The 23,828-nt window shown below is 40.3% G+C and overlaps 1 protein-coding gene across 1 annotated transcript; it reads left to right on the forward strand.

The window, feature by feature from the left end:
• Positions 1-1,381: 1,381 nt before the first annotated feature.
• On the forward strand, positions 1,382-22,564 carry LOC145346702 (myosin regulatory light chain 2, smooth muscle minor isoform). Its single transcript, XM_080194311.1, has 4 exons — positions 1,382-1,474; positions 19,245-19,446; positions 20,258-20,419; positions 21,559-22,564. The coding sequence occupies exons 2-4, from the start codon at positions 19,263-19,265 to the stop codon at positions 21,729-21,731; spliced, it is 519 nt and encodes a 172-aa protein (XP_080050437.1). The 5' UTR covers positions 1,382-1,474; positions 19,245-19,262; the 3' UTR covers positions 21,732-22,564.
• Positions 22,565-23,828: the final 1,264 nt, after the last annotated feature.

Raw genomic sequence — 23,828 nt, forward strand, 5'->3', positions numbered from 1 at the left:
CATGAATTGCACAGTGAAAGAGAGTCTTTCATAATCAAAGAACAAAGAAAATTAAAGCACAGGAACTGCTCTTTGGCCCTCGAAGCCTTCACTGACCAGAACCTTTCAGGGCAATTGTCCCTAAGTTTGTTTTTTTATTCAGTGGCATTGGGGCAATATGGTATCCTTATAGTTTAAATTAAGAAAGGGCATACCCAGAAAGACTACAAAGGCAGATAAACAATGGGACAAAAGCAAAATACTGCAGCTATTGGAAATGTGAAATAAAAATTGGAAATACTCAGCAGGTCAGGCAGCATCTGTGGAGACAGAAACAGAATTAATGGTTGATGTGCTTTTTTGATTTGATTTATTATCCTTTCTTGCACGCTATACAAAGTATACCATTCGTAGAAAAAGAAACAAGAGTGCAGAATGTTGTGTTAGTCATAGCTAGGGTGTAGAGGAAGGTCAAATTCGCGCAAGATAGGTCCATTCAAAAGTCTGACAGCAACAAGGAAGAAGCTGTTCTTGAGTCAGTTGAAATGAAGGAATAGAGGAACATTAATCCGTTACAGAACCACTGGAATTCAGGCTGTGACGACTCAATCAGAATTGAGATGAAGGCAAAACGCTGTGGATGCTGGAGTCTGAAACAAAAACAGAAAATGCTGGAAAATCTCAGCAGGTCTGACAGCATCTGTGGGAGAGAGAATAGAGCCAACATTTTGAGTCTGGATGACTCTTTGTCATGAGTTCTGGAAGCTCTGGAAATTGCTCTGAGCAAGAGTTGGCCCTATTCTCACTCATGATCAGATGCTGTCAGACCTGCTGAGAATGTTTCCAGCCTTCTGCTATGTTTTGTACAAAAACTAACCCGCGGGGTGGGGCGGCTGGAGCTGCGCTTTTACACGTCTCTGCGACTGGATGTTATAGAGAGAGACGTGCGACTCCTCCTCATTGGCATGCACAGCACATTATGGCTGTGCTGCCGAGTTAGCTCAGTGACACAGCTCCCAGACATTCATTGAGTCACGCCAGGCTCAGACACAGGAAACCCTCCACTCCAGCGCCTAATAAGGCAATGTATCGCTCGCCTCCGCGCGCTCACGTGACCCCCCAGGAATGTCGATCCCGCCCCCACCCCGTCATCGACTCTACCACTTTCAATCACGAGGGAAAGAGGGGGGGGAGAAGTGTAACATTGGTCAACCAACAAACAGCATCCTTAACGCTAACATTTTAGAAGCACGCGCGATGAAATTATATTAGATTTCTGTTAATATATCTCTAGATTAGAACCGGCCTCTAGTTCAGTATCATTAGTGTATGAGTCTTAGTTGTTTGCTAGACTCCCCCTCCTTTGGGGAGGAGTTTGTGATGGATGATCTGGGGTTGGTTTCCGGCGGTTGCCCCGGGGTGGAGGGTTATCAGGGAAGCAGGGCGGTGGCGGGACTGAGGGAGACGCAGAGGTTTATTATAGGAGTCCTGTCAGGTAAGGAGGGAGGGTCGTATTTCGTTTTTTGTTCCATGAGAGATCGCCTTTCGGTCCCTTCACCCCGTCAGTGGTTTCAGAGCTCGAGGTGTCCTGCCTGTTGACCGTTACCTGGCTGTGGTTCGACTGAGTCCACCCCGGGGAGGCAGGCCCCGAAATGGAACGTTGGCCAGGGAGTGGAACCTTGGCCTGGGCAGGGCGGGGGACAGAAACAGCCGCCCGCTAATCCTCTGCTCCATCAGTCAGTTGCTTGCCTTGTGGGCGCCCCAAACCGACTGCATTTCGAGTGCACTTTTCACGCAAGGGGATGGGGTATCGCGGGGCTGCCCTTAAGTTTTGAAGTTACAACTCTTGGAAATCAGTATCGCCTATGCGAAGACGCCATTGCGTCGTTTTTGGGGAGGGGCCTTATTTGTATAAACAATTTCCTTTAAAAACCCGAGTACTAACATAATTCTAAAATGTCATTCTATCTTAGTTTGATAACTTTTTCAAATATATAAAATCTTTTAAAGGAGATGGATATTGGCTGAAATTTGGTGTCACGTTTATTGGACGCGGCCGTTACGAAATCGCCTGAATAGCTAAATGCTGCTGTCATACCTTAAATGTTACCAGTTTTATATTGTCATATTACAGCAGTGACTACACTTCATTTTTTTGCCAAACCTTTGGGATGTCTGAATTATGGAAGGTGCAATGGAAATGCAGAATATTTCCTAAATAATAAGAAATTAGGTAGTGAAGATGTACAAATGTCCCTGGCCATAGTCACTGAAGGCTAGCACGCAATTGCAGCATTCTATTAGAAAAGTTAATAGAATGAAGGCTAATGGTGGCACGTAGTGATGTAGTAGCTAGCAGTGCTGCCTCTCAGCACCTGAGACCTGGGTTTACTTCTGGCCTTTCTCTGCATCTAGATGCTCAGGTTTCCTCCACAGTCCAAAGAAGTTTAAATAAGGTGATTTATGGTAAATCTGTGGGGTTATGGCAGAGGAGAGCACTTGTGTGGGATGCTCTTTTGGAGAGTTGGTGTAGACTTGATGGACTGAAAAGGGATTCTGTGGAATGTTAACCTTGTTTGCAAGAGAGTGTAAGTACAGGAGTAATGATGTCTTGCGTCCAGAAGCTTTGTTAGACTTCACCTGGAGTACTGGATGCAGTTTTGGTTCACTTGTCACCAAAACACATTATTGACAGAGGGAGTGCAACAAAGGATCACGGATAGCAGACTATCTGATGAAGAAAGATTGGGTAAACTGGGCCGGTATTCTTTGGAGCTTCAAAGAATGAAACCTCTTAGAAATAGTGGGTGCATTCTTGATCATCAAGATTCCATAAACTCTCTTCCTATAGGGGATGTTGGCTAAACATTCCTTAAAAAGGAATGTGGAGAGATTACAGAATGATCAGCTAGCCTGGCATTGGTAGTGGGGAAAGTTCTAGACCCCATTACCAAAAATTTTATAGCAGTGCACTTGGTAATCAGGTAAAATTGGACCAGGTCAGTGTGGATTTACAATAGGGAAATCATGCTTGACAATTCTTTTGGAATTCTTCAAACATTCTCTTGTAGAGTTGATAAGGAGGAAATGTTAATGTGGTTTATTTGGATGTTCAGAGTTTTAGGCACAAGTCCCACAAGAGATGTGTATGGGGTTGGGGTAATGTATTTAGAGGGGTAGAAACTGGCAGACAGGAAACAGGCATGATTGGGGGGCTTTTAAGTGGTAGGGAATGACTATCTCAGAATCCGTGGTGCAGAAAGAAGCTATTTGGTCTATTGAACCTGCACTGATGATGATCTCCCCCAGGTCTCATCCCTGTAATGTCACATTTACAGTCACAATCCCCCTGACACTAAGGGGCAATTTATCATGGCCAGTCAGTCTAATCTGCACATCTTTGGACAGTGGGAAGAAGCCCATACACAAGGAGAATGTGCAAATTCCACATAGTCACCTGAGGCCACGATTGAACTTGGATCCCTGGCACTGAGACAGCAGTGCTAACCACTAGTGACTCGGGGTGCCATGGTGGCACAGCACCAGGAACCCAGATTCGATTTCTGGCTTGGATCACTCTGTAGAGTTTGCACATTCTCTCCATATCTGGGTGCTCTGGTTTCCTGCCACAGGCGGTCTTCACGACACACGACAGCGCAGAGTCGCTGAACAGAGACTGATAGCCAAGTTCCGCACACATGAGGACGGTCTCAACAGGGATCTTGGGTTCATGTCGCACTATCTGTAACCCCCGTGACTTGCCTGGGTTTGCAAAACCTCACTTACTGTACTGTCTGGAGACAATACACATCTCTTTAAACTGTGATCAGTGCTCCTTCCACTCACATTATCAGCCACTTCAGGTCTTGAACAGCAGGTTAGGTGTAAGGATTCGCATTCTAATCAGTAATCTCTAAACTGTCTGTGCTTTATATGCTCTGTCTGAGGCCAGAACTCTCCATTCACCTGACGAAGGGGCTAACCCGAAAGCTTGCGAGTATATTATCAAATAAATAGGTTGGACTAAAACCTGGTGTTGTCAGACTTTTTACTGTGTTCCTGCCACAGTCCAGAGATGTGCAGTTAGGTGGATTGGCCATACTAAATTACCCCTTAGTGTCAGGGGGACTAGCAAGGGTAGATGCGTGAGGTTGTGGGGATAGGGCCTGGGTGGGATTGTGGTCAATGCAGACTGGATAGGCTGAATGGTCTCCTACACTGTATGATTCTGATTCTGTTGCAAGGATCAGTGCTAATACCCCAGCCATTCACAGTGATGAGGGAACAACACCACATCTCCAAATTTGCAGATGAGACAATTAAGTGGGAGGGTAAACTGTGAGGAGGATGCAGTGATGCTTGTGTGATTTGACAAGTTGTGTGGGCAAGTGATTGGCAGATGTGGTGTAATGTGGATAAATGTGAGGTGATCCACTTTAGTAGCAAAAACAGGAAGACATTATTATCAAATGCACATTCTTCCCTCAATTCACTGGAGTTTAGAAAAATAAGGGGGATCTCAAACCTATAAAATTCTAACATGACTGGATGGATGTTCTCAATGGTGGAACATCCATGGTTCTGGGAAGTCCAGAACCAGGTTCATAGGATACAGGGTAAATCTTTTTTAGGACTGAATTATAGGAGAATTGCTTCACCCAAAGTGAAGTGTGGAATTTTCTACCATAGAAAGCAGTTGAGGGGAAACATTGATGTTTTCAAGAAAGTGCTAGATAAAGCTCTTAGGGTCAAGGGAATCAAAGGATTGGGCGTCTTATTGAGGTGGATGATCAGCCACAATCATGAATGGTAGAGCTGGCTCAAAGGGCCGAATGGCCTATTCCTGCTTCTATTTTCTATGATCTCATCGGAAGTACAAAATACTTAAGGATAGACAGGGTTGATGCAGGTAAGGTGTTCCCTTGTTTGGATGTCATCGGGGACAAAGAACAAAAACAGTCTGGGAAACAGGCCCTTCAGTCCATCGAGCCCGTGCAGCCATTTTAATACTACCAGTCCCCCCCTCCACCCATGACCCTTATCTATTGTTTTTATGGCAATCCACATTGAGGGAAACTAATTTAGGGACAATTTATTACTTCCAGTCAGCCTAATAGCACATCTTTGGGGTGTGGGAGGAAACTGGAGCATCTGGAGAAAACCCACGCAAGCATGGTGAGAATGTGCAAACTTCCACAGACATTGGCCCAAATCCATGTGTCTGCACAGCAAACAGTGATAGTCACTGAGCTGTCATGTTGCCCAGCATCTGGTCCAGTTTAAGCACACTAACGACATGAAGCACTAGGCCAATCTCGAACATTCAAGAGCAGCCCAAGTACAGCCCATTGCGTGTATGCCCCTCAAGGCAGACCGACTTAAACCTGTGAATTAAAAGGGACCATGATGAAAAGTTTTTATGCAGAGTTGTGAATCTTAGCAATTCTGTACCCCAGAGGATTGGAAGCTTGGTCATTGAGTATGTTTAAAGTAGAAATTGAGAGATTTCTGAACAGTGATGTAAATAGTTAAGTGGTTAGAGGGTGTAAAAGGCATTGAATTGTCCGATCAGCCATGACTTGAATGGTGGAACAGGCTCGATGGGTTGACTGGCTTAATGTTCACTTGCCTCTGCTAGTAGGGTTTCTGATATGTGGATCTTTTCCCATTTATTAGCAAACAAATCAGCTTTGGCTGCATTTTTTTGTCACCTAGAGTTAGCTGGTCTCTACTTGGCATTAGCTAAATGATTTACTTTCTGGTCCTATTTGAAAACTGGCCACTTCGTAGTACTGAAGATCTACAATTCCCCAGCTTAAAATCTGCCTTTAAATGAAAAAGTTTACCCATGCATGTGCAGCCGTCTGTTTGCGTAATTACATTTTACAAGAATATTTAGCACTTTATCACTTTCCACAAATTGGAAGACTGAGAATTTATGATCTTCTGTTTGAATGTAAACATAATTTGAATTTGCCTTGGATTATCTCATTGGATTAACTAATAGTGTAAATAACTGAGCAGGCAGGCATTCTATTTTGGTGCTAAATCAAGTAGATAGCACTGGATTAACCATCATTGATCCCCAACCTAAGGCTTTGACTGCACATGCTGAAGTATAAGATATCTGGAACTTATTGAACAAGGTAATTAAACACTGATTTTTGGGGAGGAGAAAAAGAAAAATTGACATGAGCTATCAATTGAGACTGTGTGAAATTGTATTTTCCTTTTGAAATTGGGTGTTTGTATGTGTACTAAGTTTTGTTAGTATTTGTAATGGCCCCAAATAGCATTACTGATTCTTGGCCACATTTATGTCCAGTTGAAGACTTGCCAGGAGACGGGGTGGGGTGGTGAAAACATTTGGCATTACTCACCCCTAAGAATACATAGTGGTTAAGTGAAGTAGAATGATGGACATCAGATACATGCTGGTACTTGTGAATATGCAGCTGCTTGAATATAATCATGTTTGTTATGAGATCCTGCAGTAACCCGGATGACAGCTTTAACAGCATATTTGACACTGCAATGAAGGCACTGCCTGAAAGTAGAAACATTAAAGGCCTTTTGCGTCAGGCATTTGGTATATCTAAGTGTAAACAGGGTGTGGGACAGTTTTGCAGGATGTCAGCATAACTGGGCTGAAGGACTTCCTATGCTCCATGATTCTTAAACATGCCTGGAGTCTTTGAACTTTTCAATTATAAGGCTGTTGGCAGTGCTAATATTTGTTGCCTGTTTGTAATTGCCCTTGAAGGTGGTGAGCTGCTGCCTTAAACTGAAGTCCATGTTGTGTAGGTATGCCTGTAGTGCTGTTAGAGATCCAGAACTTTGAGACAATATCGTTTCAAGTCAAGGGTTTGGAGAGGAACTTGTAGGTGTTATTCTGGTGTTTGTGAAAGTGTACGTGTTTCTCTGAAAACATTAGTGTCTAAGAATAATCGATTCTTAACATGGTTTAGTGTTCATTACAAACTTAGTTTCTAAGATCAGTCTGTTGGCATATTCATATCTAAATGGTGGTTATGCATTGGAGAGGTAGTGAACAATACAGCATTGATAAAAGGGAGGGATCTGACGTGTTTGTATTTGTTTTGAACTTGTAGGCTTGTACAATATGTACTATCTATCACATTTGTGCTGAATGTATTTTAACATTGACCTGTTTTATATGGGATTTAAAATATTAGAAGTGAAAATTGTTTAACACTTAATTCAGTTGTCGTGTTTCTGCTCTTGAGTCTGAAATTTCAGCTCAGTAGTTTGATTTGCTTAAATGTTTGTGTGGTTTAGTTAATTAACAAGCAAACCCTTTTTATTTGCATTTGAAGCTTAAAAGAAATTATGAAAGGCAAATTTAGCACAGCTGGAAATGTGGCTTTAATCTCATTGTAGTGTTGGAAAATCTGTTTAAAACTTGCCTCCAGGAAGGGCAGGACTGGGGATTAAATATTTGTTGTAGACATTCAGGGATAATAGAAAAAGGAGAGGATAGGGGTGGTATTGATGAGGCGATATCCTGCAGAGGTCAAAGGCAGAATCTATTTGGCTGGAGCTGAAGAACAGAAGGGGTCCCGTTTGCTCAGTGTAATCAATCAGCTGGCAACAAATGGAAAGGATGTTTATGGAGAGAGCACAATTGCAAGAAAATTGGGTTCAAGAATTATAATGGGGGACTTAATTATATGAATTCTAGGTCAGGATAGTGTAAAAGGACAGAGGGTGATGAGTTCCTAGTGTATTCACAAATTTTCTTGTCTTTCCAGTCCAGTGTGTGGGGATGCACTACTAAACCTGGTTCTGGGGGATGTGTGGATCAATGAGTGAGAATATTTGGTGACAGTGATCATAAGGACCAAAAACAATCCAGACTGTGAAGAATTAATTGGGAGAAAGCAAACTTCAGTGCACTGAGAATAGATCTGTCCTAATAAATTGGAATTGGTCATCAACCTTTTTTTTTCTGCCAATGGATTGGCATTGAAGAAGTGTTTCAGGCATAGTCATGGTGTATTCTCAAAGGAAAATGTAGAATAAATCCAGAGCAAGCTCTCAAAATGACATGAGATTGAAGGCTGGTAATTAGTATATTTGACAGTTCAGGTTGAGTACCCTAAAGCAAAGTGGGGAAAATAGAAAGAGACTGGCAGTTAACAGGGAATCCCAAAGTCTTCTATAAGCATCGACTAGTAAAAGGAGGGGCAGTGCTGATAGGGGCCAAAAGGAAATTTATGCATGACAGTGGGAAGAAACCTAAGGTACTAAATTATTTCTTTACACCTGTCTTTACTAAGGGAGATGTTGCTGCCATGGTGTAAAAAGAGGACTAAAAATTGAGTTATCAGATTCGTTGTCCATTCTCTAGTTCTGGAAGTTGATAAAGCACCAGGACCAAATGAGATCCAAAGATATGAAGGGAAATAAAATTGCAGAGATGTTGGCCATAATTTTCCAGACTTCCTTGGACTTGGGTGGTTACAGAAGACTGAAGAATTGCAAATGTTCTGTTCTGAACAACGATATGAAAAGTCCAGTAACGACAGGTCAGTCAATTTAACTTCAGTGGTGGGCAATCTTCTAACAACACGAAATCTGGACAAATGCAGGCTTAATAAGGAAAGCCATCAAGATAAAGTTTAACTTGCTGGAGGTTTTGAATTTTGAGGTAATAGCTGATGAGGACATTACTGTATGAGTGGTATGCATGGATTTTCAAAGGTTTTAATACAGTACTGCGCAACAGTTTTGGGAGCAGAAGTTCAAGCTGGAGGAAGGTTTGTGGTGGAGACCCCCAGGGCACTTGCTTTTCGTGATGTATCTTAATAACCTAAAATTTGGTGTATAGTACACACTTGCAAAATTTGTCGATGACGCAAACCTTGGAAGCATTGTGAACTGATGGGTGTAGTATCGTACTTGAAAAGAATTTGGGAACATTGCATTTAAGCTGGCACTTGTCCACACAGTTAACCAATGTGGAGAAATATGAAGTGATTCATTTTGGTAGCATGAACGTAAAAAGACAAAGTAAAGTGGGTGCAGGAGTAAAATGCTTGTATGCATAAGGTATTGTCAGGTTGGGTGGTTAATGTAGCATATGGCATCTTAGGCTTTATTAATAGGGGAATAGAATCCAAGGAGGTTACAAGGTGAAACTTGTATAAAACACTAATTTTAAGGGTGAAGTGGTGTTATCACTAGACTATTAATCCAGAAACTCAGCTAATGTTCTGAGGACCTACGTTCAAATCCTGCCACAGCAGGTGGCAGAGTTTGAACTCCGTTTTTTTTAAAAATGGAATTTAAAATCTACTGATGAGCATGAAGAATTGTCAGTTGTTGGAAAAACCATCTGGTTCACTAGTGTTCTTTAGGAAAGGAAGTTGCCATTCTTACCGGTTCTGGCCTACATGTCAGAGCCACAGCAATGTGATTCTCTCTCAACTGCCCTCTGAATTGGCCCAGCAAACCACTCAGTTCAAGAGCAACTAGGAATGGACAATAAATGCTGGTCACCCAGCAACACTCATGTCCCACAAATGAATAAAAAACTTAATTTGGCTTCAACTGGAGTATTGCATCCAGTTTTTGTCACACTTTAGGAAAGATGTGAAGGAATAGGGGGAGAGTGAAGAAAATATTAATGAAAATGATTCCACAAATGGGGAGCTTCAGTTTTGGAGGTACAGATAGAAGTTAGTTTCTTGTAGAAGAGAAGCTGAGAGGAAATTTGATAGAAATACTCAATTAGATGGGAAGCAAACTTTTTTCTTAAAAGGATCCAGGAGGGGGTACAGATTTAAGATAATTGCCAAAACAAGCAGTGACCTGGATAGTTTTTTCCATGCCATGAATGGTTGGATGCCCTGCCAGTGTGGACACTAAAAAGTCTCAACACCAGGTTAAAGTCCAACAGGTTTATTTGGTAGCACAAGGCACTAGCTTTTGGAGCGCTGCCCCTTCAGGTGAGTGTGGTGTGGAGGCAGGTTCAACTGAAGCATTGAGGGGAAAAATGTTGTTCTAGGAATGTGCAGGGTTATGGGTACAAATGGGGTTGAAGGCTGGTAATGGCTGCAGGTGAATTGCTTCTTTGGACTGCTGGCGCAGGCACAACAGGTTGTGGCTACTTCCTGTGCTGTAACAGTTAGGTGATATGTTGAACAGTTGTACTTGTAAATTTTATTCCATTTGGCTTGTGCAGCCAAGAGCTTTAGTTTCTTGACCAATTAACAAAGCAGAAACTAGATGTGCTAGTGTTTTGTTAAATGTCCTGATGCTTGCTTATAACTTGAAGTAATGCTTTACAAAATTAGCCATCTTTTACGATGTTAAATGCTCCATTTCATGTTTTGTTTTGCTTCAAACCCAGATATGTGAAATCTAAGGTTAACTTGAGGTGATTAAATATAGCTGCCAAACTGTCTAGAGAGCTGATAATCAATTACCTAGTGGATTGACATGCCAACAGTCCAATTTTCATAATTGTTTTGTTTATTTCTGGGTTTTAAAAAAACTTGATTCATTTTAACTGGTTAAATTATTCACGATAATTCCACATCAAACACCATTTGACATTAGTCCACAAGGAGAGAAAAGAAGTTCTATGATGTATCCTAAAGGAGCAAAGGCGGAGACATTTAGGTTGTGAATTTTAGGGCCGCAACGGCCATAAGTGCAGTAAAAATTGAAGGCACAAGAGGTTAGAACAGAAGTAATAGAAGCAGGCCATTTGGCTTGTCAGGCTTGTTCTGACATTCTCAAATCGTGGTTGACATCTAACTCTTGTCATTTTTCCCCCGCCGCTGTCTCCATATTTTCTGATTCGAGCGTGCTCAATGAGCTTCTACAGCCCCCACGAGTGAAAAATTCCAAAGATTCTCCACTCCGAACAGAGATTCTACTCATCTCATTCTTAAATGGTCTGCCACTTATTCTGAGACTGTCCCTGGTTCTGGACTTACCAGCCAGGGAAAACATCCGATCTGCATCTACCTTGAAGGATTTTGCAAATTCAGTGAGATTGCGCCTCATTTTTTGGCAAATACAGGCTCAATTTCTGTAATCTCCCTCAAAATATTCCTGCTACACGAGACATTGTCTGGTGAACTTCTGCACTCCCTCTGGCAGGTATACCCTCCTTAGATATGGAAACCAGCTATACATTGTATTCATGATGCAGACTCAACAGGCTTGATACAACTGCAGCAAGATGTCTCTATTCCATAATCAAATCCCTTTGTGATGAAGGTCAACATATGTCCTAATTGTTTGCTGCACCTGCATGCTAGCTTTTAGTGGTACACGAATAAGGATACCCAGGTTCTCTTGGACATTAATGTTTCAGACACATGCCATTTATGAAATATTCTGCTTTTTTTCTATCGTGTATAACTTCACACTTGTGCACATTATATTTGATTCACTTTGTTCTTACCCCTTCACTTAAGACTAAATCTGTTGAGGCCTCCACATGTCCTTGTCACAAATTGCATATCGCCACAGTTTTGCCATCAAAATTGGGAAATAATGCAATTTTTCCCATAACAAAATCATTTATATAGATTTTGAAAGCTATGGTCCAAGCATGGATCCTTGCAGCACCCCAGTAGAAGCAACATGCAATCCTGAGGATGGCCTGTTTATCCTTTTTTTGTCCATTAACCAATTCTCAATCCATTTTGGTTTACTAACCTCAAGGGATCTTGTCAAAAGGCTCCTGAAAACCTCTTGTATACCGCATCCATTGGTTCTGTTTCAACTTTGCTACAAGGACCGTTCTCAAGAACACTTCAACAGGCTTGTCAAACGTGATTTCCTTTTCATTAGTCTATATTGACTCCACCCAACGCCTAGATATCTCATCCATAACATTTTTCCTACTACTGACATCAAACTAATGGGTCTGTAATTGTTTTTTGTCCCCCCCCCCCCCCCCCCCCTCAACCATGGGGTTATATTTGCTACTTTCCAGTCTGCAGGGACAAGATTTTTGAAAGACCAGAAGGATTTATCAGTCTTCAATTATTGAGTACTACCTCTTTATTCTTTCCGTTCCTCATTTTCACAAGTTCCTTGGTACCCTGGTGACTTTCTGCATCTTCCTGAAGGTGCCCACAAAGTAATTTAGTTTCTGTGCCATTTCCCTATTCTGCATTATAAATGCTCTTTCCTTTGCTTGAAATGGACCCACATTCCTAGCTAATCTTTTTCTTTGCATATCTGAAGTTTTTACAGTATGCCTTTGTTAATTGTTAGCTTGTATTCATACTCTCTTCCCTTTATCAGTTTCTTGGTCTTTCTTGCTGGGTTCTAAATTAATCCCAATCCTTGGATTTGCCACTTTTTCTGGGAACTTTTATACACCACTTCCTTTGATCTCATGTGATCTTTAACTTTTGTTGGCCACAGTTGAATCACCTTTCCTGATTTTTTTTTTGTCTATTAGGAATATCTTTGTTGTAGAAATGAAGTAAATCTTTAATTCTAGCCATTACCTGTCTACCATCAAATCTTAATGTATTTTCCAATCCACCATAGCCAACCTGACCCTTGTACCTTTCATAATTTAACTTGTTCAAGTTTAGGACCTAAAACTAGTTTGTTTGAACTGTGTCACTTTTAGACTTGACACAAAGTTCTATCATGTTGCAGTCACTTTCCTAATGACTCCTTTACTGCAAGATTGTTAATTAGCCCTTTCTCATGTATTAAAAAAGCCTGATCCCTAGCTGGTTCTGTGTAGTACTCCAGAAATCTGGCCAAGGTTGTTAATGTATTGGTAAGCAGTGAACTCATGGAGTGAAATGTAAACAAAGTATGGGCGGAGACATTTTGAGTTTTGTTATGGTGGCCCCTCAATTGATGAGCTCTAACACTTGCCAGCTTGTATGTACACATTCGTCACAGTACATATCTCTAGCGTTGAACACCATCTCTAAGAACCCTTCTTAATCTAAGAATGCATGTTGTGATGGTGCAATTGATATGGAAATATGTTTAAAGGGAATGTTAGCTTTATGTTACAGACAGTCAATGTCTGGAGGGAATGCAGCTCAGATTTTGGGACAGGATAATTACTCATTTCCACCTTAAGTGTTTGTTTTAACTAGAGCTAATTTTTGTTTAAGTTCCTAGGATTTCAGATTAGTGATTCTCATGGTCATGTGGTGAATGGACAAAGCTGGGTCTGTAGGAGATAGCAAAGGCTTTTATAGAAAGCTTAGTTTGTAACCTGGTTGAAGTCAAAAGGATTTTGCAAGTGACTGGAACTCAAAGCTGCAAGACTGTCTACACTGAGCAAGTATACTTATGAATGCTAAAGTGGCATTTAAATCTAAGAAATGTTGATCATTTGGAACTGAAATTATTAAAGTTTTCTTTTCTTAGTTGATTTAAAAATGAACAACACAGCATGGGAAACAGACCCTTCGGCCCAACGAGCCTGCACTGCCATCTTAACAAAGCATTTTTCCTACACCTTGACCTGTGTCTGTGCTTATGGTACCCCCATTGGAAACCAGATTCGGGGAGAATAATTTAGGGACAATTTGTTACACCAATCAGCCTAAGAGCACATCTTTGGGGTGTGGGAGGAAACTGGAGCACCTGGAGGAAACCTGCGCAAACTCCTACAGACACTGGCCCAAATCCATGTATCTGCACAGCTAGCAGGGATAGTCACTGAGCTGTTGTGGTGCCCATCTGCTGGTCCAGTTTTAAGCATACACAACCACGCTAAGTACTAGGCCACTCAACATCCAAGAGCAGCCTGTGCATGCCCCTTGTTAGACAACAAGGTGGACCGACGCACCTGTTAATAGTTAAGTTGCTTGATCTATTAATTAAAATATTTCTTTGCTGTAAAATATACCCACTTTAACAGTGAAATCATTCCTGGAAGGTAGTACCCTTCCTCACATTTACACCAAAATAGAACACTTGGGTCTAATCTGCCTTCCCAGTGTAACTTGGGGTTCTGATCTAGGACTGCACCAATGTCTGGTCTGTCCTGTTCTTTCCCAGTTCCCCAGGCTGCCTGTTTCACTTGTTAGCAGGATTTAACACACACAACTGAGTTTAAAAATTAGGAAGGTCTCCAGTATATGCATAAGCATTGAAATGCTAGTTAAATCACCATTGGAAATGGGTCATCTGCACTTAAGAAAATTTGGCAAATTGATCACATCTGGTGTTGACAGAACTAGAAACTTACTGTTTCATTTATCCTGTGCCCTTAAGATTTGGAAGTTGGCTTACTTGCAAGTTCTTGTCTGTTAAAAGCTTTTGCCAGCACTTAGTATATACAATTCAGAATCCCAGAGTGCAAATGACTATTGTCTGGGTGGGGAAGGGAACAAATGGCTAAGATCACTTTGTTCATAGGCAGCTTGACCATGTCTTCAGCCTAACAATGGGACCCAGTGGAAGTTGATGAAAAGGAATTTGAAAAATTCAATACATTTTCCTTGCAGTTTTGTTAATCCTTATGCATTCCATATTTTTAGTGAAACCGTACCTTCAATATAAGCCAATTTTAAAGGCTGTATGTCCATAATTATTCTGTCCAATATGAGCAAAATAGAGACAGATTTGTGTTCCTGGTTTTGAAGGATTTAACAAGCTTCCTTATGATTAACTTAAACTTCATTCCTTGCTAATACTTTTGCTTGAACCAGAAGATCATTCAAGATGACAATTCAATGTAGTGAGGGAATGTTTCTCCATTGGTAGGTATCAGCCAACTAAGTCACCTATAGCCCTCAAATCAATATAAAAGACTTTTGAAGAGCAGTACAGTTCTTGTGTCCTAATCAACAATTATCTCCAGCAGCAGTGTATATCATCTACAGGATGCACCACAGCAACTCGGCAAGGCTGGTTTGTCAGAACCTTCCAAACTACCCAGGAACACGAGCAGCAGATGCATGGGAATACCACCATCTACAAGTTCCCCCTCCTAGCCACACTTAGAACTACATCAACATCCTGGAACTCTCTCCCTAACAGTATTGTGGTCATTTGTACACCACGTGGGTTGGTTAGGTCAATTGGGGCTGGATAGTGATATGGAGCAACACCAGCAGCTTGGGTTCATTCCTGTACTGGCTGAAATTAGTCCTGAAGTGTGCATGCACGTATGAAGACATTATCAATTTCTTGAGGGCAATTAGAGACGGGCAATAAATATAGCCACCCAGTGATGCTCATCCTGTGAATTGATTTTTTTTTTAAGCGTGCTGCATTGTGCATTGCTTTTGCTGAAGCTTTGTTATTTGTAAAGTGCTTCACTTGTGACTTTAACATGCTTTGGTACATAAGGATGTGAAATGCATGCCAAAAAACAAGCTCATTCCCTGAAAAAGAGGATCTTTTGGTTAACTTTATTGACCCCCCCCCCCCCCCCCCCCCCCCGCGCACGCACAGATTTAGTGTACACATTAAATTTGTTTCCATTTTTCTGTTTGCCGAAATAGTAAATTGCTGTACAGTTAATAGGAGATTTGGTGGAAGATATTTTGCTATTAACATTGACCATAGAATGATGCTTGTGAGCTGATCCATTGGATGCCACAGTTGATCTCCTTCCTATGGGTATGAAGTAGGTAAATAAAACCAATTGGGTTTTCCACTTACTGTCCTGAGCCTACATGTGTTGGGAAAGTTGAAGCTTGGTCTCGGTAGAACTTTAATCACAATCAGGCAGATTTGAGTTCAAGAAGCTCTCATCAGCTGTGAATACTGAGCTTTACCTCATGGGTTACTTTTGTAGTAAAGTTTTCATTAAGGGTGGGGGTGGTGTAAGAAGGAAACCGTAAGCCTTTATTTTGAGATTTCCCTTAACTTTGCATTCTGACTCCAGTAAGTGCTATAATCTGCGGTTTTGGCTCAATGCTGGCACACTCTTAATTAGTAGACTTAAGCACTACTTTGGGATTTGCGCATATGGCCCAAGCTGGGCTTTCAAGGGGTGCTGCATATTTTCGGTGAGCAAACCAATGTATTTCATCAGTTTAAAAAAAAATGAAGATCCTTGGTGCTATTCATTTAATAAGGTTTCCTAATGTCTGACCCAACATCCCACAATGTGGAGGTGCCAGCATTGGACTGGGGTAAACACAGTAAGAAGTCTCACAATACCAGGTTAAAGTCCAACAGGTTTGTTTGGTAGTAAATGCCACTAGCTTTTGGAATGCGGTTCCTTCGTAGGGTGAGTGGAGAGTTCTGCTCACAAACGGGGCATATAAAGGCACGCACAGTTTACAGAATACTGATTAAATGCGAGTCTTTACTAATTCTAATTTGCATTCTAATCGCTATTCTGTAAACTGTGTTTTTATATGCACTGTTTGTGATCAGAACTCTCCAGTCACCTGATGAAGGAACAGTGTTCCAAAAGCTAGTGGCATTTACTACCAAATAAACCTGTTGGACTTTAACCTGGTGTTGTGAGACTTCTTACCAACATCCCACCTCAGATGTTGTTTAATTTTCTCTAATTGCTTTTGTGAGAACTTGCCTGCTACGTATGCCTATGAAACAATAATTACCTCACTTCCAAAGCCATTGGCTGCAAAATACCAGGATAAATTCTACAGACATGAAAGGTGTTTTTAATATTGGGTTTGTTCTGTTTTTACACATGTATATTTTGTCTGGTGTGAGCACTGCTTGAAAGGCTTGTTCCATAATGTTTTTAAGGAGAATTGATTATTTGAATGAGGGACATTTGTCAAAGGCGACTGATAGCTGGCAAATTTGTGTTTTATTATCGTCACATGTATTAGTATACAGTGAAAGTATTCCTTGCACGCTAACGAAAGTATACATTTCGTAGAGAAGGAAAGGACGGTGCAAATGTAGTGTTATAGTCATAACCAGGGTGTAGTGAAAAATCCACTTAATCTGCAATAAATCCATTCAGAAATCTGGCAGCAGGGAAGAAGCTGTTCTTGACTTGATTGGTACGTGACCTCAGACTTTTGTATCCTCTTTCCAATGAAAGAAGGTGGAATAGTGAGTTTAGTTGTGTGGGGTCCTTGATTCTGCTAGCTGCGTTTCTAAGGCAGCAGCAAGTATAGACCACCAATGGGTGGGAAGCTGTTTTGGGTGATGGCCTGGGCTTCATTCATGACCCTTTGTAGTTTCTTACAGTCTTGGACAGAGCAGGAGCCATACTGAGCTATGATACAACCAGAAGAAATACTTTGTGGTACATCTGAGAGTTGTAATGCTATGCCAAATTTCCTTAGCCTCATGAGAAAATAGAGGGATTGGTGGGCTTTCTTAACTATAGCATTGGTGTGGAGAGACCAGGATAGGGTGTTCTGGATATATAGAAACCTGAAGCGCTCAACCATTCTGCTTCATCTTGGTAGACAAGGGCATATCCTCCACTATTCTTCCTGAAGTCAATGACCATCTCCTTCATTTTGCTGACAGAGGGCATGGTCTTGTATGTAATCTATTAAAGCTTTATTAGGTATCCAGATCTGTTCAGTCCTTGTGTTTTTTTTCTGCTATATACTCGACTTATTTAAACTGGAATCCATCTTTCACAACTTCCTTTTTGACATGGAAGTTTATAGTATTAGAACCATAATATTGTATCTTTGCTGCTTTACTTAAAATTTCTACTTCTGTTGTTGGGGCCAATTAAGATTTTTGCATTCCAGTAAATTCTAGGGTAAGGCTATATATTCTACAGCATACGCTTTAGAATAGTGTCTTAACCATGTTTGTTAGGGCATTTGTGTTGTACTTTTCTCAGCCTAAGGATAGGTAAACTGATGCATAAAAAGCTCCTCAGCTATAAATATTGCTCTGAAAGTTTTACTGAATTTGTAATAAGGCAGGAAAGATCTCTTGCAAACATTGTTTTATGCTTGAACCTCTGCTTGTCTCTCTCCAAAAGTAGATTTTGAAAGAATTGCAAATGCAGTCTACCTCCGCAAATGTTATAACATGCCATAACATGGCCAAGATGTTACAAATCTTTTACTAATCAACTCACAGGTGCAGTTACTTTTAGGAAGCCTGAGTATTGGTTCCAGATATTCATGTTCTTGGTGTAGGGATCTGATGAACTAAAATTGAAATGTCTGCATTTATTTTTCCTGTCACTAGGGGGGCTCCAGAGCTAGACAGGTGGTGGGCCTTCCTCTAATGAAGAAGTATGCAGGAAGAAATCACATTGTGCTGTCATTCTTGCAACTATTACAGTTGTGTGGTTTCTATAACCGGTTCACTTTTACGGGTATTTGAGCTAGCTCTTGGTGTCTGGTAATTTCCCTACTTAAATGTGAACAGGGAAAGTTTCTTGTGGTTAAGGTCAAGAATGCCTCCAGAACACTAGCATGTGCAGCAGCCATGTTTCTATGGATGTTGAGTGCCATTCAACATGCACTGTACCCCTCTTCCCCACACCCTATCCCTTAGCTTCCCAGTGCTATTAATATCAGATTCTTATGTATGTGGAAACAATATAAAAGTGCTGCTCTTTTTTACTGCTTTGGATCTTTGTTTAAAGAAAATTGACTGGTGTTTACCTGTAACTACTTGATACACTCACTTTTTGTTGTGAGGTGCTATTTAGATCCTGAAACTTGGTGTCTAGATAATTTGTTCAATTCTGAATATCCTAATATGGAACTGGGACAAAATCATGTAAATCCTTCCTACTTTCTAGAATTGATTTTGAGTCTGGTACTTGTTGCACTTGTAATCTTGGGCCATTTGTGCTAGTAAAATTTGTGGGTAAGCTGATGGGATATTTGTAGAATAAAATTAACTCAACCCTAAAATTTGATCTGATAAGTTTGAGCTTCCTTTTATTTAAAGAAAGAAAAACTTTATCTTATGCCACAAGAAGAATGGTTCAGTCATTGAGTTGAAGCTGGGGCATAGGATGTGTCAATGCTGTCTTGCAATTTATGCCATTTGTCAGGTTCCCTTGTGCTTTTGACAATAGGAGTTTGATTTTAAACTGAGAATTTTTGGTGTTCCTCCTTTTTAAAAGAAGAGAGAATTAACAAATGAGAATTTTAAATTTTTATTTTGTGAATCAAGTGTTAAACTTTGAGGAAAATATACTCATTTCACTTCAGAATTTGGGGTTCGGTTCAGCTTCAGGAAAAGTGCATAATCTAGATTTGAAATCAGACACATGCTGGAAACACTCATCAGTTCTAGCAGAATTTGAAAGCGACTCGGGTTAATAATCTTTTATCAGAAATGTTTGTAATCTCAATTGTTTTTCTCAGATACAATACCTAGCCACCATGTCGAGCAAAAGAGCCAAGGGAAAGACCACCAAGAAGCGCCCTCAGCGTGCAACCTCCAATGTATTTGCCATGTTTGATCAGTCACAGATTCAAGAATTCAAGGAGGCCTTCAACATGATTGATCAGAACCGTGATGGCTTCATTGATAAAGAGGATTTGCATGACATGTTGGCTTCACTTGGTAATTGGTTTACTTTTGCTTGTAAATACATCAGATAAAAATGAAGATACTTAGCAATGCTTTCCACCTTCCCTGTTTTCCCTGAAATATTGCAAAGTTGTAATTGTTTGATTCTGTATTCTACATAGTGCTATCAATCTGGTACAATGTGCCATTTTCCTCCAATAGTGCATCCTGCTAATGTTCAAAGCATTCGATGAAGAAATCTTGAGGCATAACTTATTCAAAGAATAACTAAGCCATGCAAATCGGGAAGATCCCTAATCTGCTGCTAACTGATTTTAGGGGAGGAGCTAATGGATACTTGAATGAATTTACAGGGGACAGTAATGTAATGGTTCTGTTGCTGGACATAATCTAGTTGCATGGCTTCAAATCCTACCATGTGGCTGGAATTTAAATTCAATTAATAAAGATGTAGTATACTGGCCTCAGCAACATTTATGGTGGATATCATGAACTGCTTTTAAAAAACCACCTGGTTCACTAATCTCGTTTAGGGAAGGAAATTTGCCATTGTTACCTGGTCTGACCTACGCGAATCGAGACTCTCAGCAGATTGACTAACTGTCGTCTGACCTGGTCTATTCTGTTCAAGGGCAGTTAAAGTTGGGCAATAGATACTGATATCTACATTTTGAAAAATGAAGAAAAAATGCCTGGGAACAGGATGAAGTATGGTGTCATGATCCTTGTATTCCAGTGCAGTTAATAGTGACCTTTATTAGTTTAGGCATTACAGATAAACCATTTCTCACCTTGTTTCTAACGTAAAGTGATGAACCATTCTGAATATCTAAACTTTCTACAGGAAAGAACCCAACTGATGATTATTTAGAGGCAATGATGAATGAAGCCCCAGGACCTATCAACTTCACCATGTTTCTGACCATGTTTGGTGAAAAGCTGAATGGGACAGACCCTGAAGATGTAATTAGAAATGCCTTTGCATGCTTTGATGAGGAAGGAACAGGTAAGAAAGCGTTCAAATTGCAGGAGTGTTGCAATTGATCTCAGCTTGCTGATACTTGACAGAAATTTCACTGATTTTTAATTACATCACTGGCTCAGTGACTCCATTCTCAGGTTTTCCGGTCCCACTTCACTAGTTTTCTGGTGGGTTTGGGCAAACCGAGCTCAGAACTTAGTCTGCATACGCCTCAACTCTTTTGTTGTGTTCCCAGGGCACATTGTGGTAGCTCTGCCTGTTTGTACATTGTGGATGATTATAATTGTGCTATCTTTTTTATAGCATAGGCCCGGTTGAGTATTAGGCTATGGATAAAGGATTTTAAATGTGCCTGCAAGTACTAACTCGGAAGACTTTTATTCAAGCACCTCAATTGTTGCTGTTTTGTGTGGCAATGTCAAGGCTTGCTCAAGTCTAAAGGAATTGCTAGCTGAAATGAAGTACTTGAACTGTAGCATGTAAATACCCTAGAGCTGGATTGGTTAAGAGCATCTCTCTGGGTGGAATTCCTACCCCATCCTCATTCCCAAGCCTAAAAGACATGGCCTGGGTGAGTGATTTTTGATATATCTGCTGATTCTGAGCTCATTTACAGAATAAACCCACGTTCATGAACTATGCCAGCAAAGGGACTTGCTGTCTGTTGGATGAGAAGGATAATTTAAAATGGAGTAGGAATATAAAGGTTAAAGCAAATTCTGGGCAAATGCCTTTGTATTTTAATGTAACCATAATTCCCTGGGGTCAATTTTCAACTTAAAGCCTATGATTGAACATTTCTTTGTGCATTTTTTTCACCTAATTGCCCTCCCCCTAGATATGGTTATGGGAGGCAGAACAAATATGCAATCTTAAAACCATACTCTGCAACTAAACGTTTGGCAGTACTGCTTTATGTTGCTATTCGGAGCAAGCTGTCTCTTAGTGGATTATTAACCTTGCTGTTTTTTTTTGGTGGGAAACCATCTGCTCCCTTGTGCACCACCTTGTGTTGCATTTGGCATTACTTTCACATTTATACAGTTGGGACAGGTATGCAAGAAGTCTGTTTCCAGCTATTCATGTGATTCTAGTACAGTTTTTGTTCTGAGTAATTTTAGTTTCAGTGGAAGCATCTGTTCCAACTGTGTTCCCTTTCGCAGGCTATATCCAGGAAGACTATCTGAGAGATCTGTTGACGACAATGGGTGATCGGTTTACTGATGAAGATGTGGATGAACTTTTCCGAGAAGCACCAATTGATACCAAGGGCAACTTCAACTATATTGAGTTTACTCGTATATTGAAACATGGTGCTAAGGACAAAGATGACTAATGAAATGTAAACTGTGGCGGGGGGGAGCGGAAATACCCCTGTTCTTTTACTTTGCAGAATTTATGCCCATTGGAACATATTGCATGCCTTGGCTCTTTATTAAACATTGCTTTTTTTCTGTTATTTATATTTCCAGTCATGTTGGCACACTTTTTGCACACGTTTGGGGTAAGGTAAAGATTAGTGGCAGGGAACAAAAATATGGAAACAAATCACTTAAGTAAATGCCTTGTCAGAATTTCTGTTTCAAGTTTAAACATCAAACTAAAGTTTTCAGTGTCATCCAATGTGTGATTTGCAGGATTGAAAGGAAAATATACCACGTTTGAATATACCTAGTATGTCTATCTAAAACATACTAAGACTACAGATGTCCTGTAAAAGGAGTTGGTTATATAATGGGGATCATCGTATAGTAGTGATGACACACTTGATATGCAAGTTTTGAGTCTGAGGTGTTGTCATGTACATCTGTTTTGGTTTTCCATTCTTGGAGCTATATTTGTTTAAATATATAAATAAGATACTTGTCTAATCAATGATATTTGGCAATATTTGTGAATGATTGATTGTAAAGGGTATGAAGAGAGTAGTAAGCTATATCTTGAGATATAGTGGAAAATTTATCCAAAGGACAAGATTTCAGTTTAATGTGCAGATTTTTTTGAGGTTTTCCCTGTCTTTGACCAAGGTAGCACCAAAAGTGTCCCTAGTGACTATGCAGATTGGTGTAGATATGTTCTGCCTTATTCTTGATCATACTTTACATCCTGTTCAGATTTTTCCTTTTGTTATCAAAATTCTGACTTAAAAATAAAAGTTCTACATTTGAATTTGTTTGACTTGTTTCATTTGATAGCTGATATTTAAGCACCTGAGTCTGTTCTTGAATGACATTGTGATAAACTGACCATGTGAAACCAAAACGTGGCCCTGGATTTGGTGTAATTACAACCTTTTCCCTCTTTCTGCCCCCATTCTCAGATTAATTTCTGGCTGTTGTATGTAATTATACATGCTATTGAATATACATTACCTTTTAGTCAACATGGACCTGAAGAGTCCAAAATTAATTTATTTGGGTGCAGTTATTTTGATTGCAGCCAGGAAGTGGTAGAGTACAAAATTGGTTTCAACGCTAAGGACAAAAGAAAACAATTTGAGGTTCCTGCTGTTTATTGCTGTCTGATGACTTCTATTGGAAAACTTCCAATAGGGCAGGCCTGAACTTGACTGAGGGAATTGCAAACATTAGGTTGTTACTATTTGCTGTTATTTGTTTTGTCTGCAGTATGGTCAACTGGCTCTAGTTGCAATGCTGCTCGGTGACTATGAAATTGTATCCATGGATATTTTAAGGTCAGTAATGAGAATCTTAGATTTTGCAGTCTATTTAGTGTTACAGGTTTTTTTAAGCTGGTCCTTTTAAAAAAAAATTACCAACTGACAAGCAATGGAAATGGTTCTTCAGGCAATATTCAAATGATTTCCTGCTTAGAAAATGTTTGAAGTATGAATTGTGTAGATGTTTGAAGTCTCAACCTGTATTTTGAGAGAATTTTGGATAAAAGACCTGTCATTTATTCACAGCTGCTTTAGGAATAAATACAAGTCTCTACAACCCTTGTCTACACCACATTGGAATTTTAATCTCTTGAATGCATTTTTAAGGCACAGTTGCCATCTTTTACAATCCTAGTTCACTGTGTGTGGGCTGAAAGGATGCATTTGTAGCAATGGGTAACATTTTTCAGTATTGCTATACTTCCAGCTGCTGAGTCATACTTGATGTCTGCCTTACACTTCTTTCGGCTACATTCTGTTCTGCCTAATTTTCACATGATGTGGAGATGCTGGCATTGGACTGGGGTAGGAAGAAATAGTAAGTTTCTCAACATCAGGTTAAAGTCCAACAAGTTTATTTGGAGGCACAAGCTCTCGGAACGCTGCCATTTCATCAGGTGAGTGAAGAGTTGGGTTCATGAACAAGGGACATATAGGCACAGACTCAATTTACGAGATTATGGTTGGAATGCAAGTCTTAACAGTCCTGTTGGGGAGCATTCAGCCTCTGATCTTCGGATAAGCATTCTCCAA

Source organism: Carcharhinus amblyrhynchos, chromosome 8 (assembly GCF_965287045.1).
Source record: "Carcharhinus amblyrhynchos chromosome 8, sCarAmb.v2.hapA, whole genome shotgun sequence".
Lineage (NCBI taxonomy): Eukaryota > Metazoa > Chordata > Chondrichthyes > Carcharhiniformes > Carcharhinidae > Carcharhinus > Carcharhinus amblyrhynchos.

Coding starts and splice junctions, on each gene's coding strand:
- LOC145346702 (XM_080194311.1), top strand. CDS start 19,263: ATGTCGAGCAAAAGAGCCAAGGGAAAGACCACCAAGAAGCGCCCTCAG. Junction 19,447..20,257: donor TGACATGTTGGCTTCACTTG/GTAATTGGTTTA, acceptor AACTTTCTACAG/GAAAGAACCCAACTGATGAT. Junction 20,420..21,558: donor CTTTGATGAGGAAGGAACAG/GTAAGAAAGCGT, acceptor TCCCTTTCGCAG/GCTATATCCAGGAAGACTAT.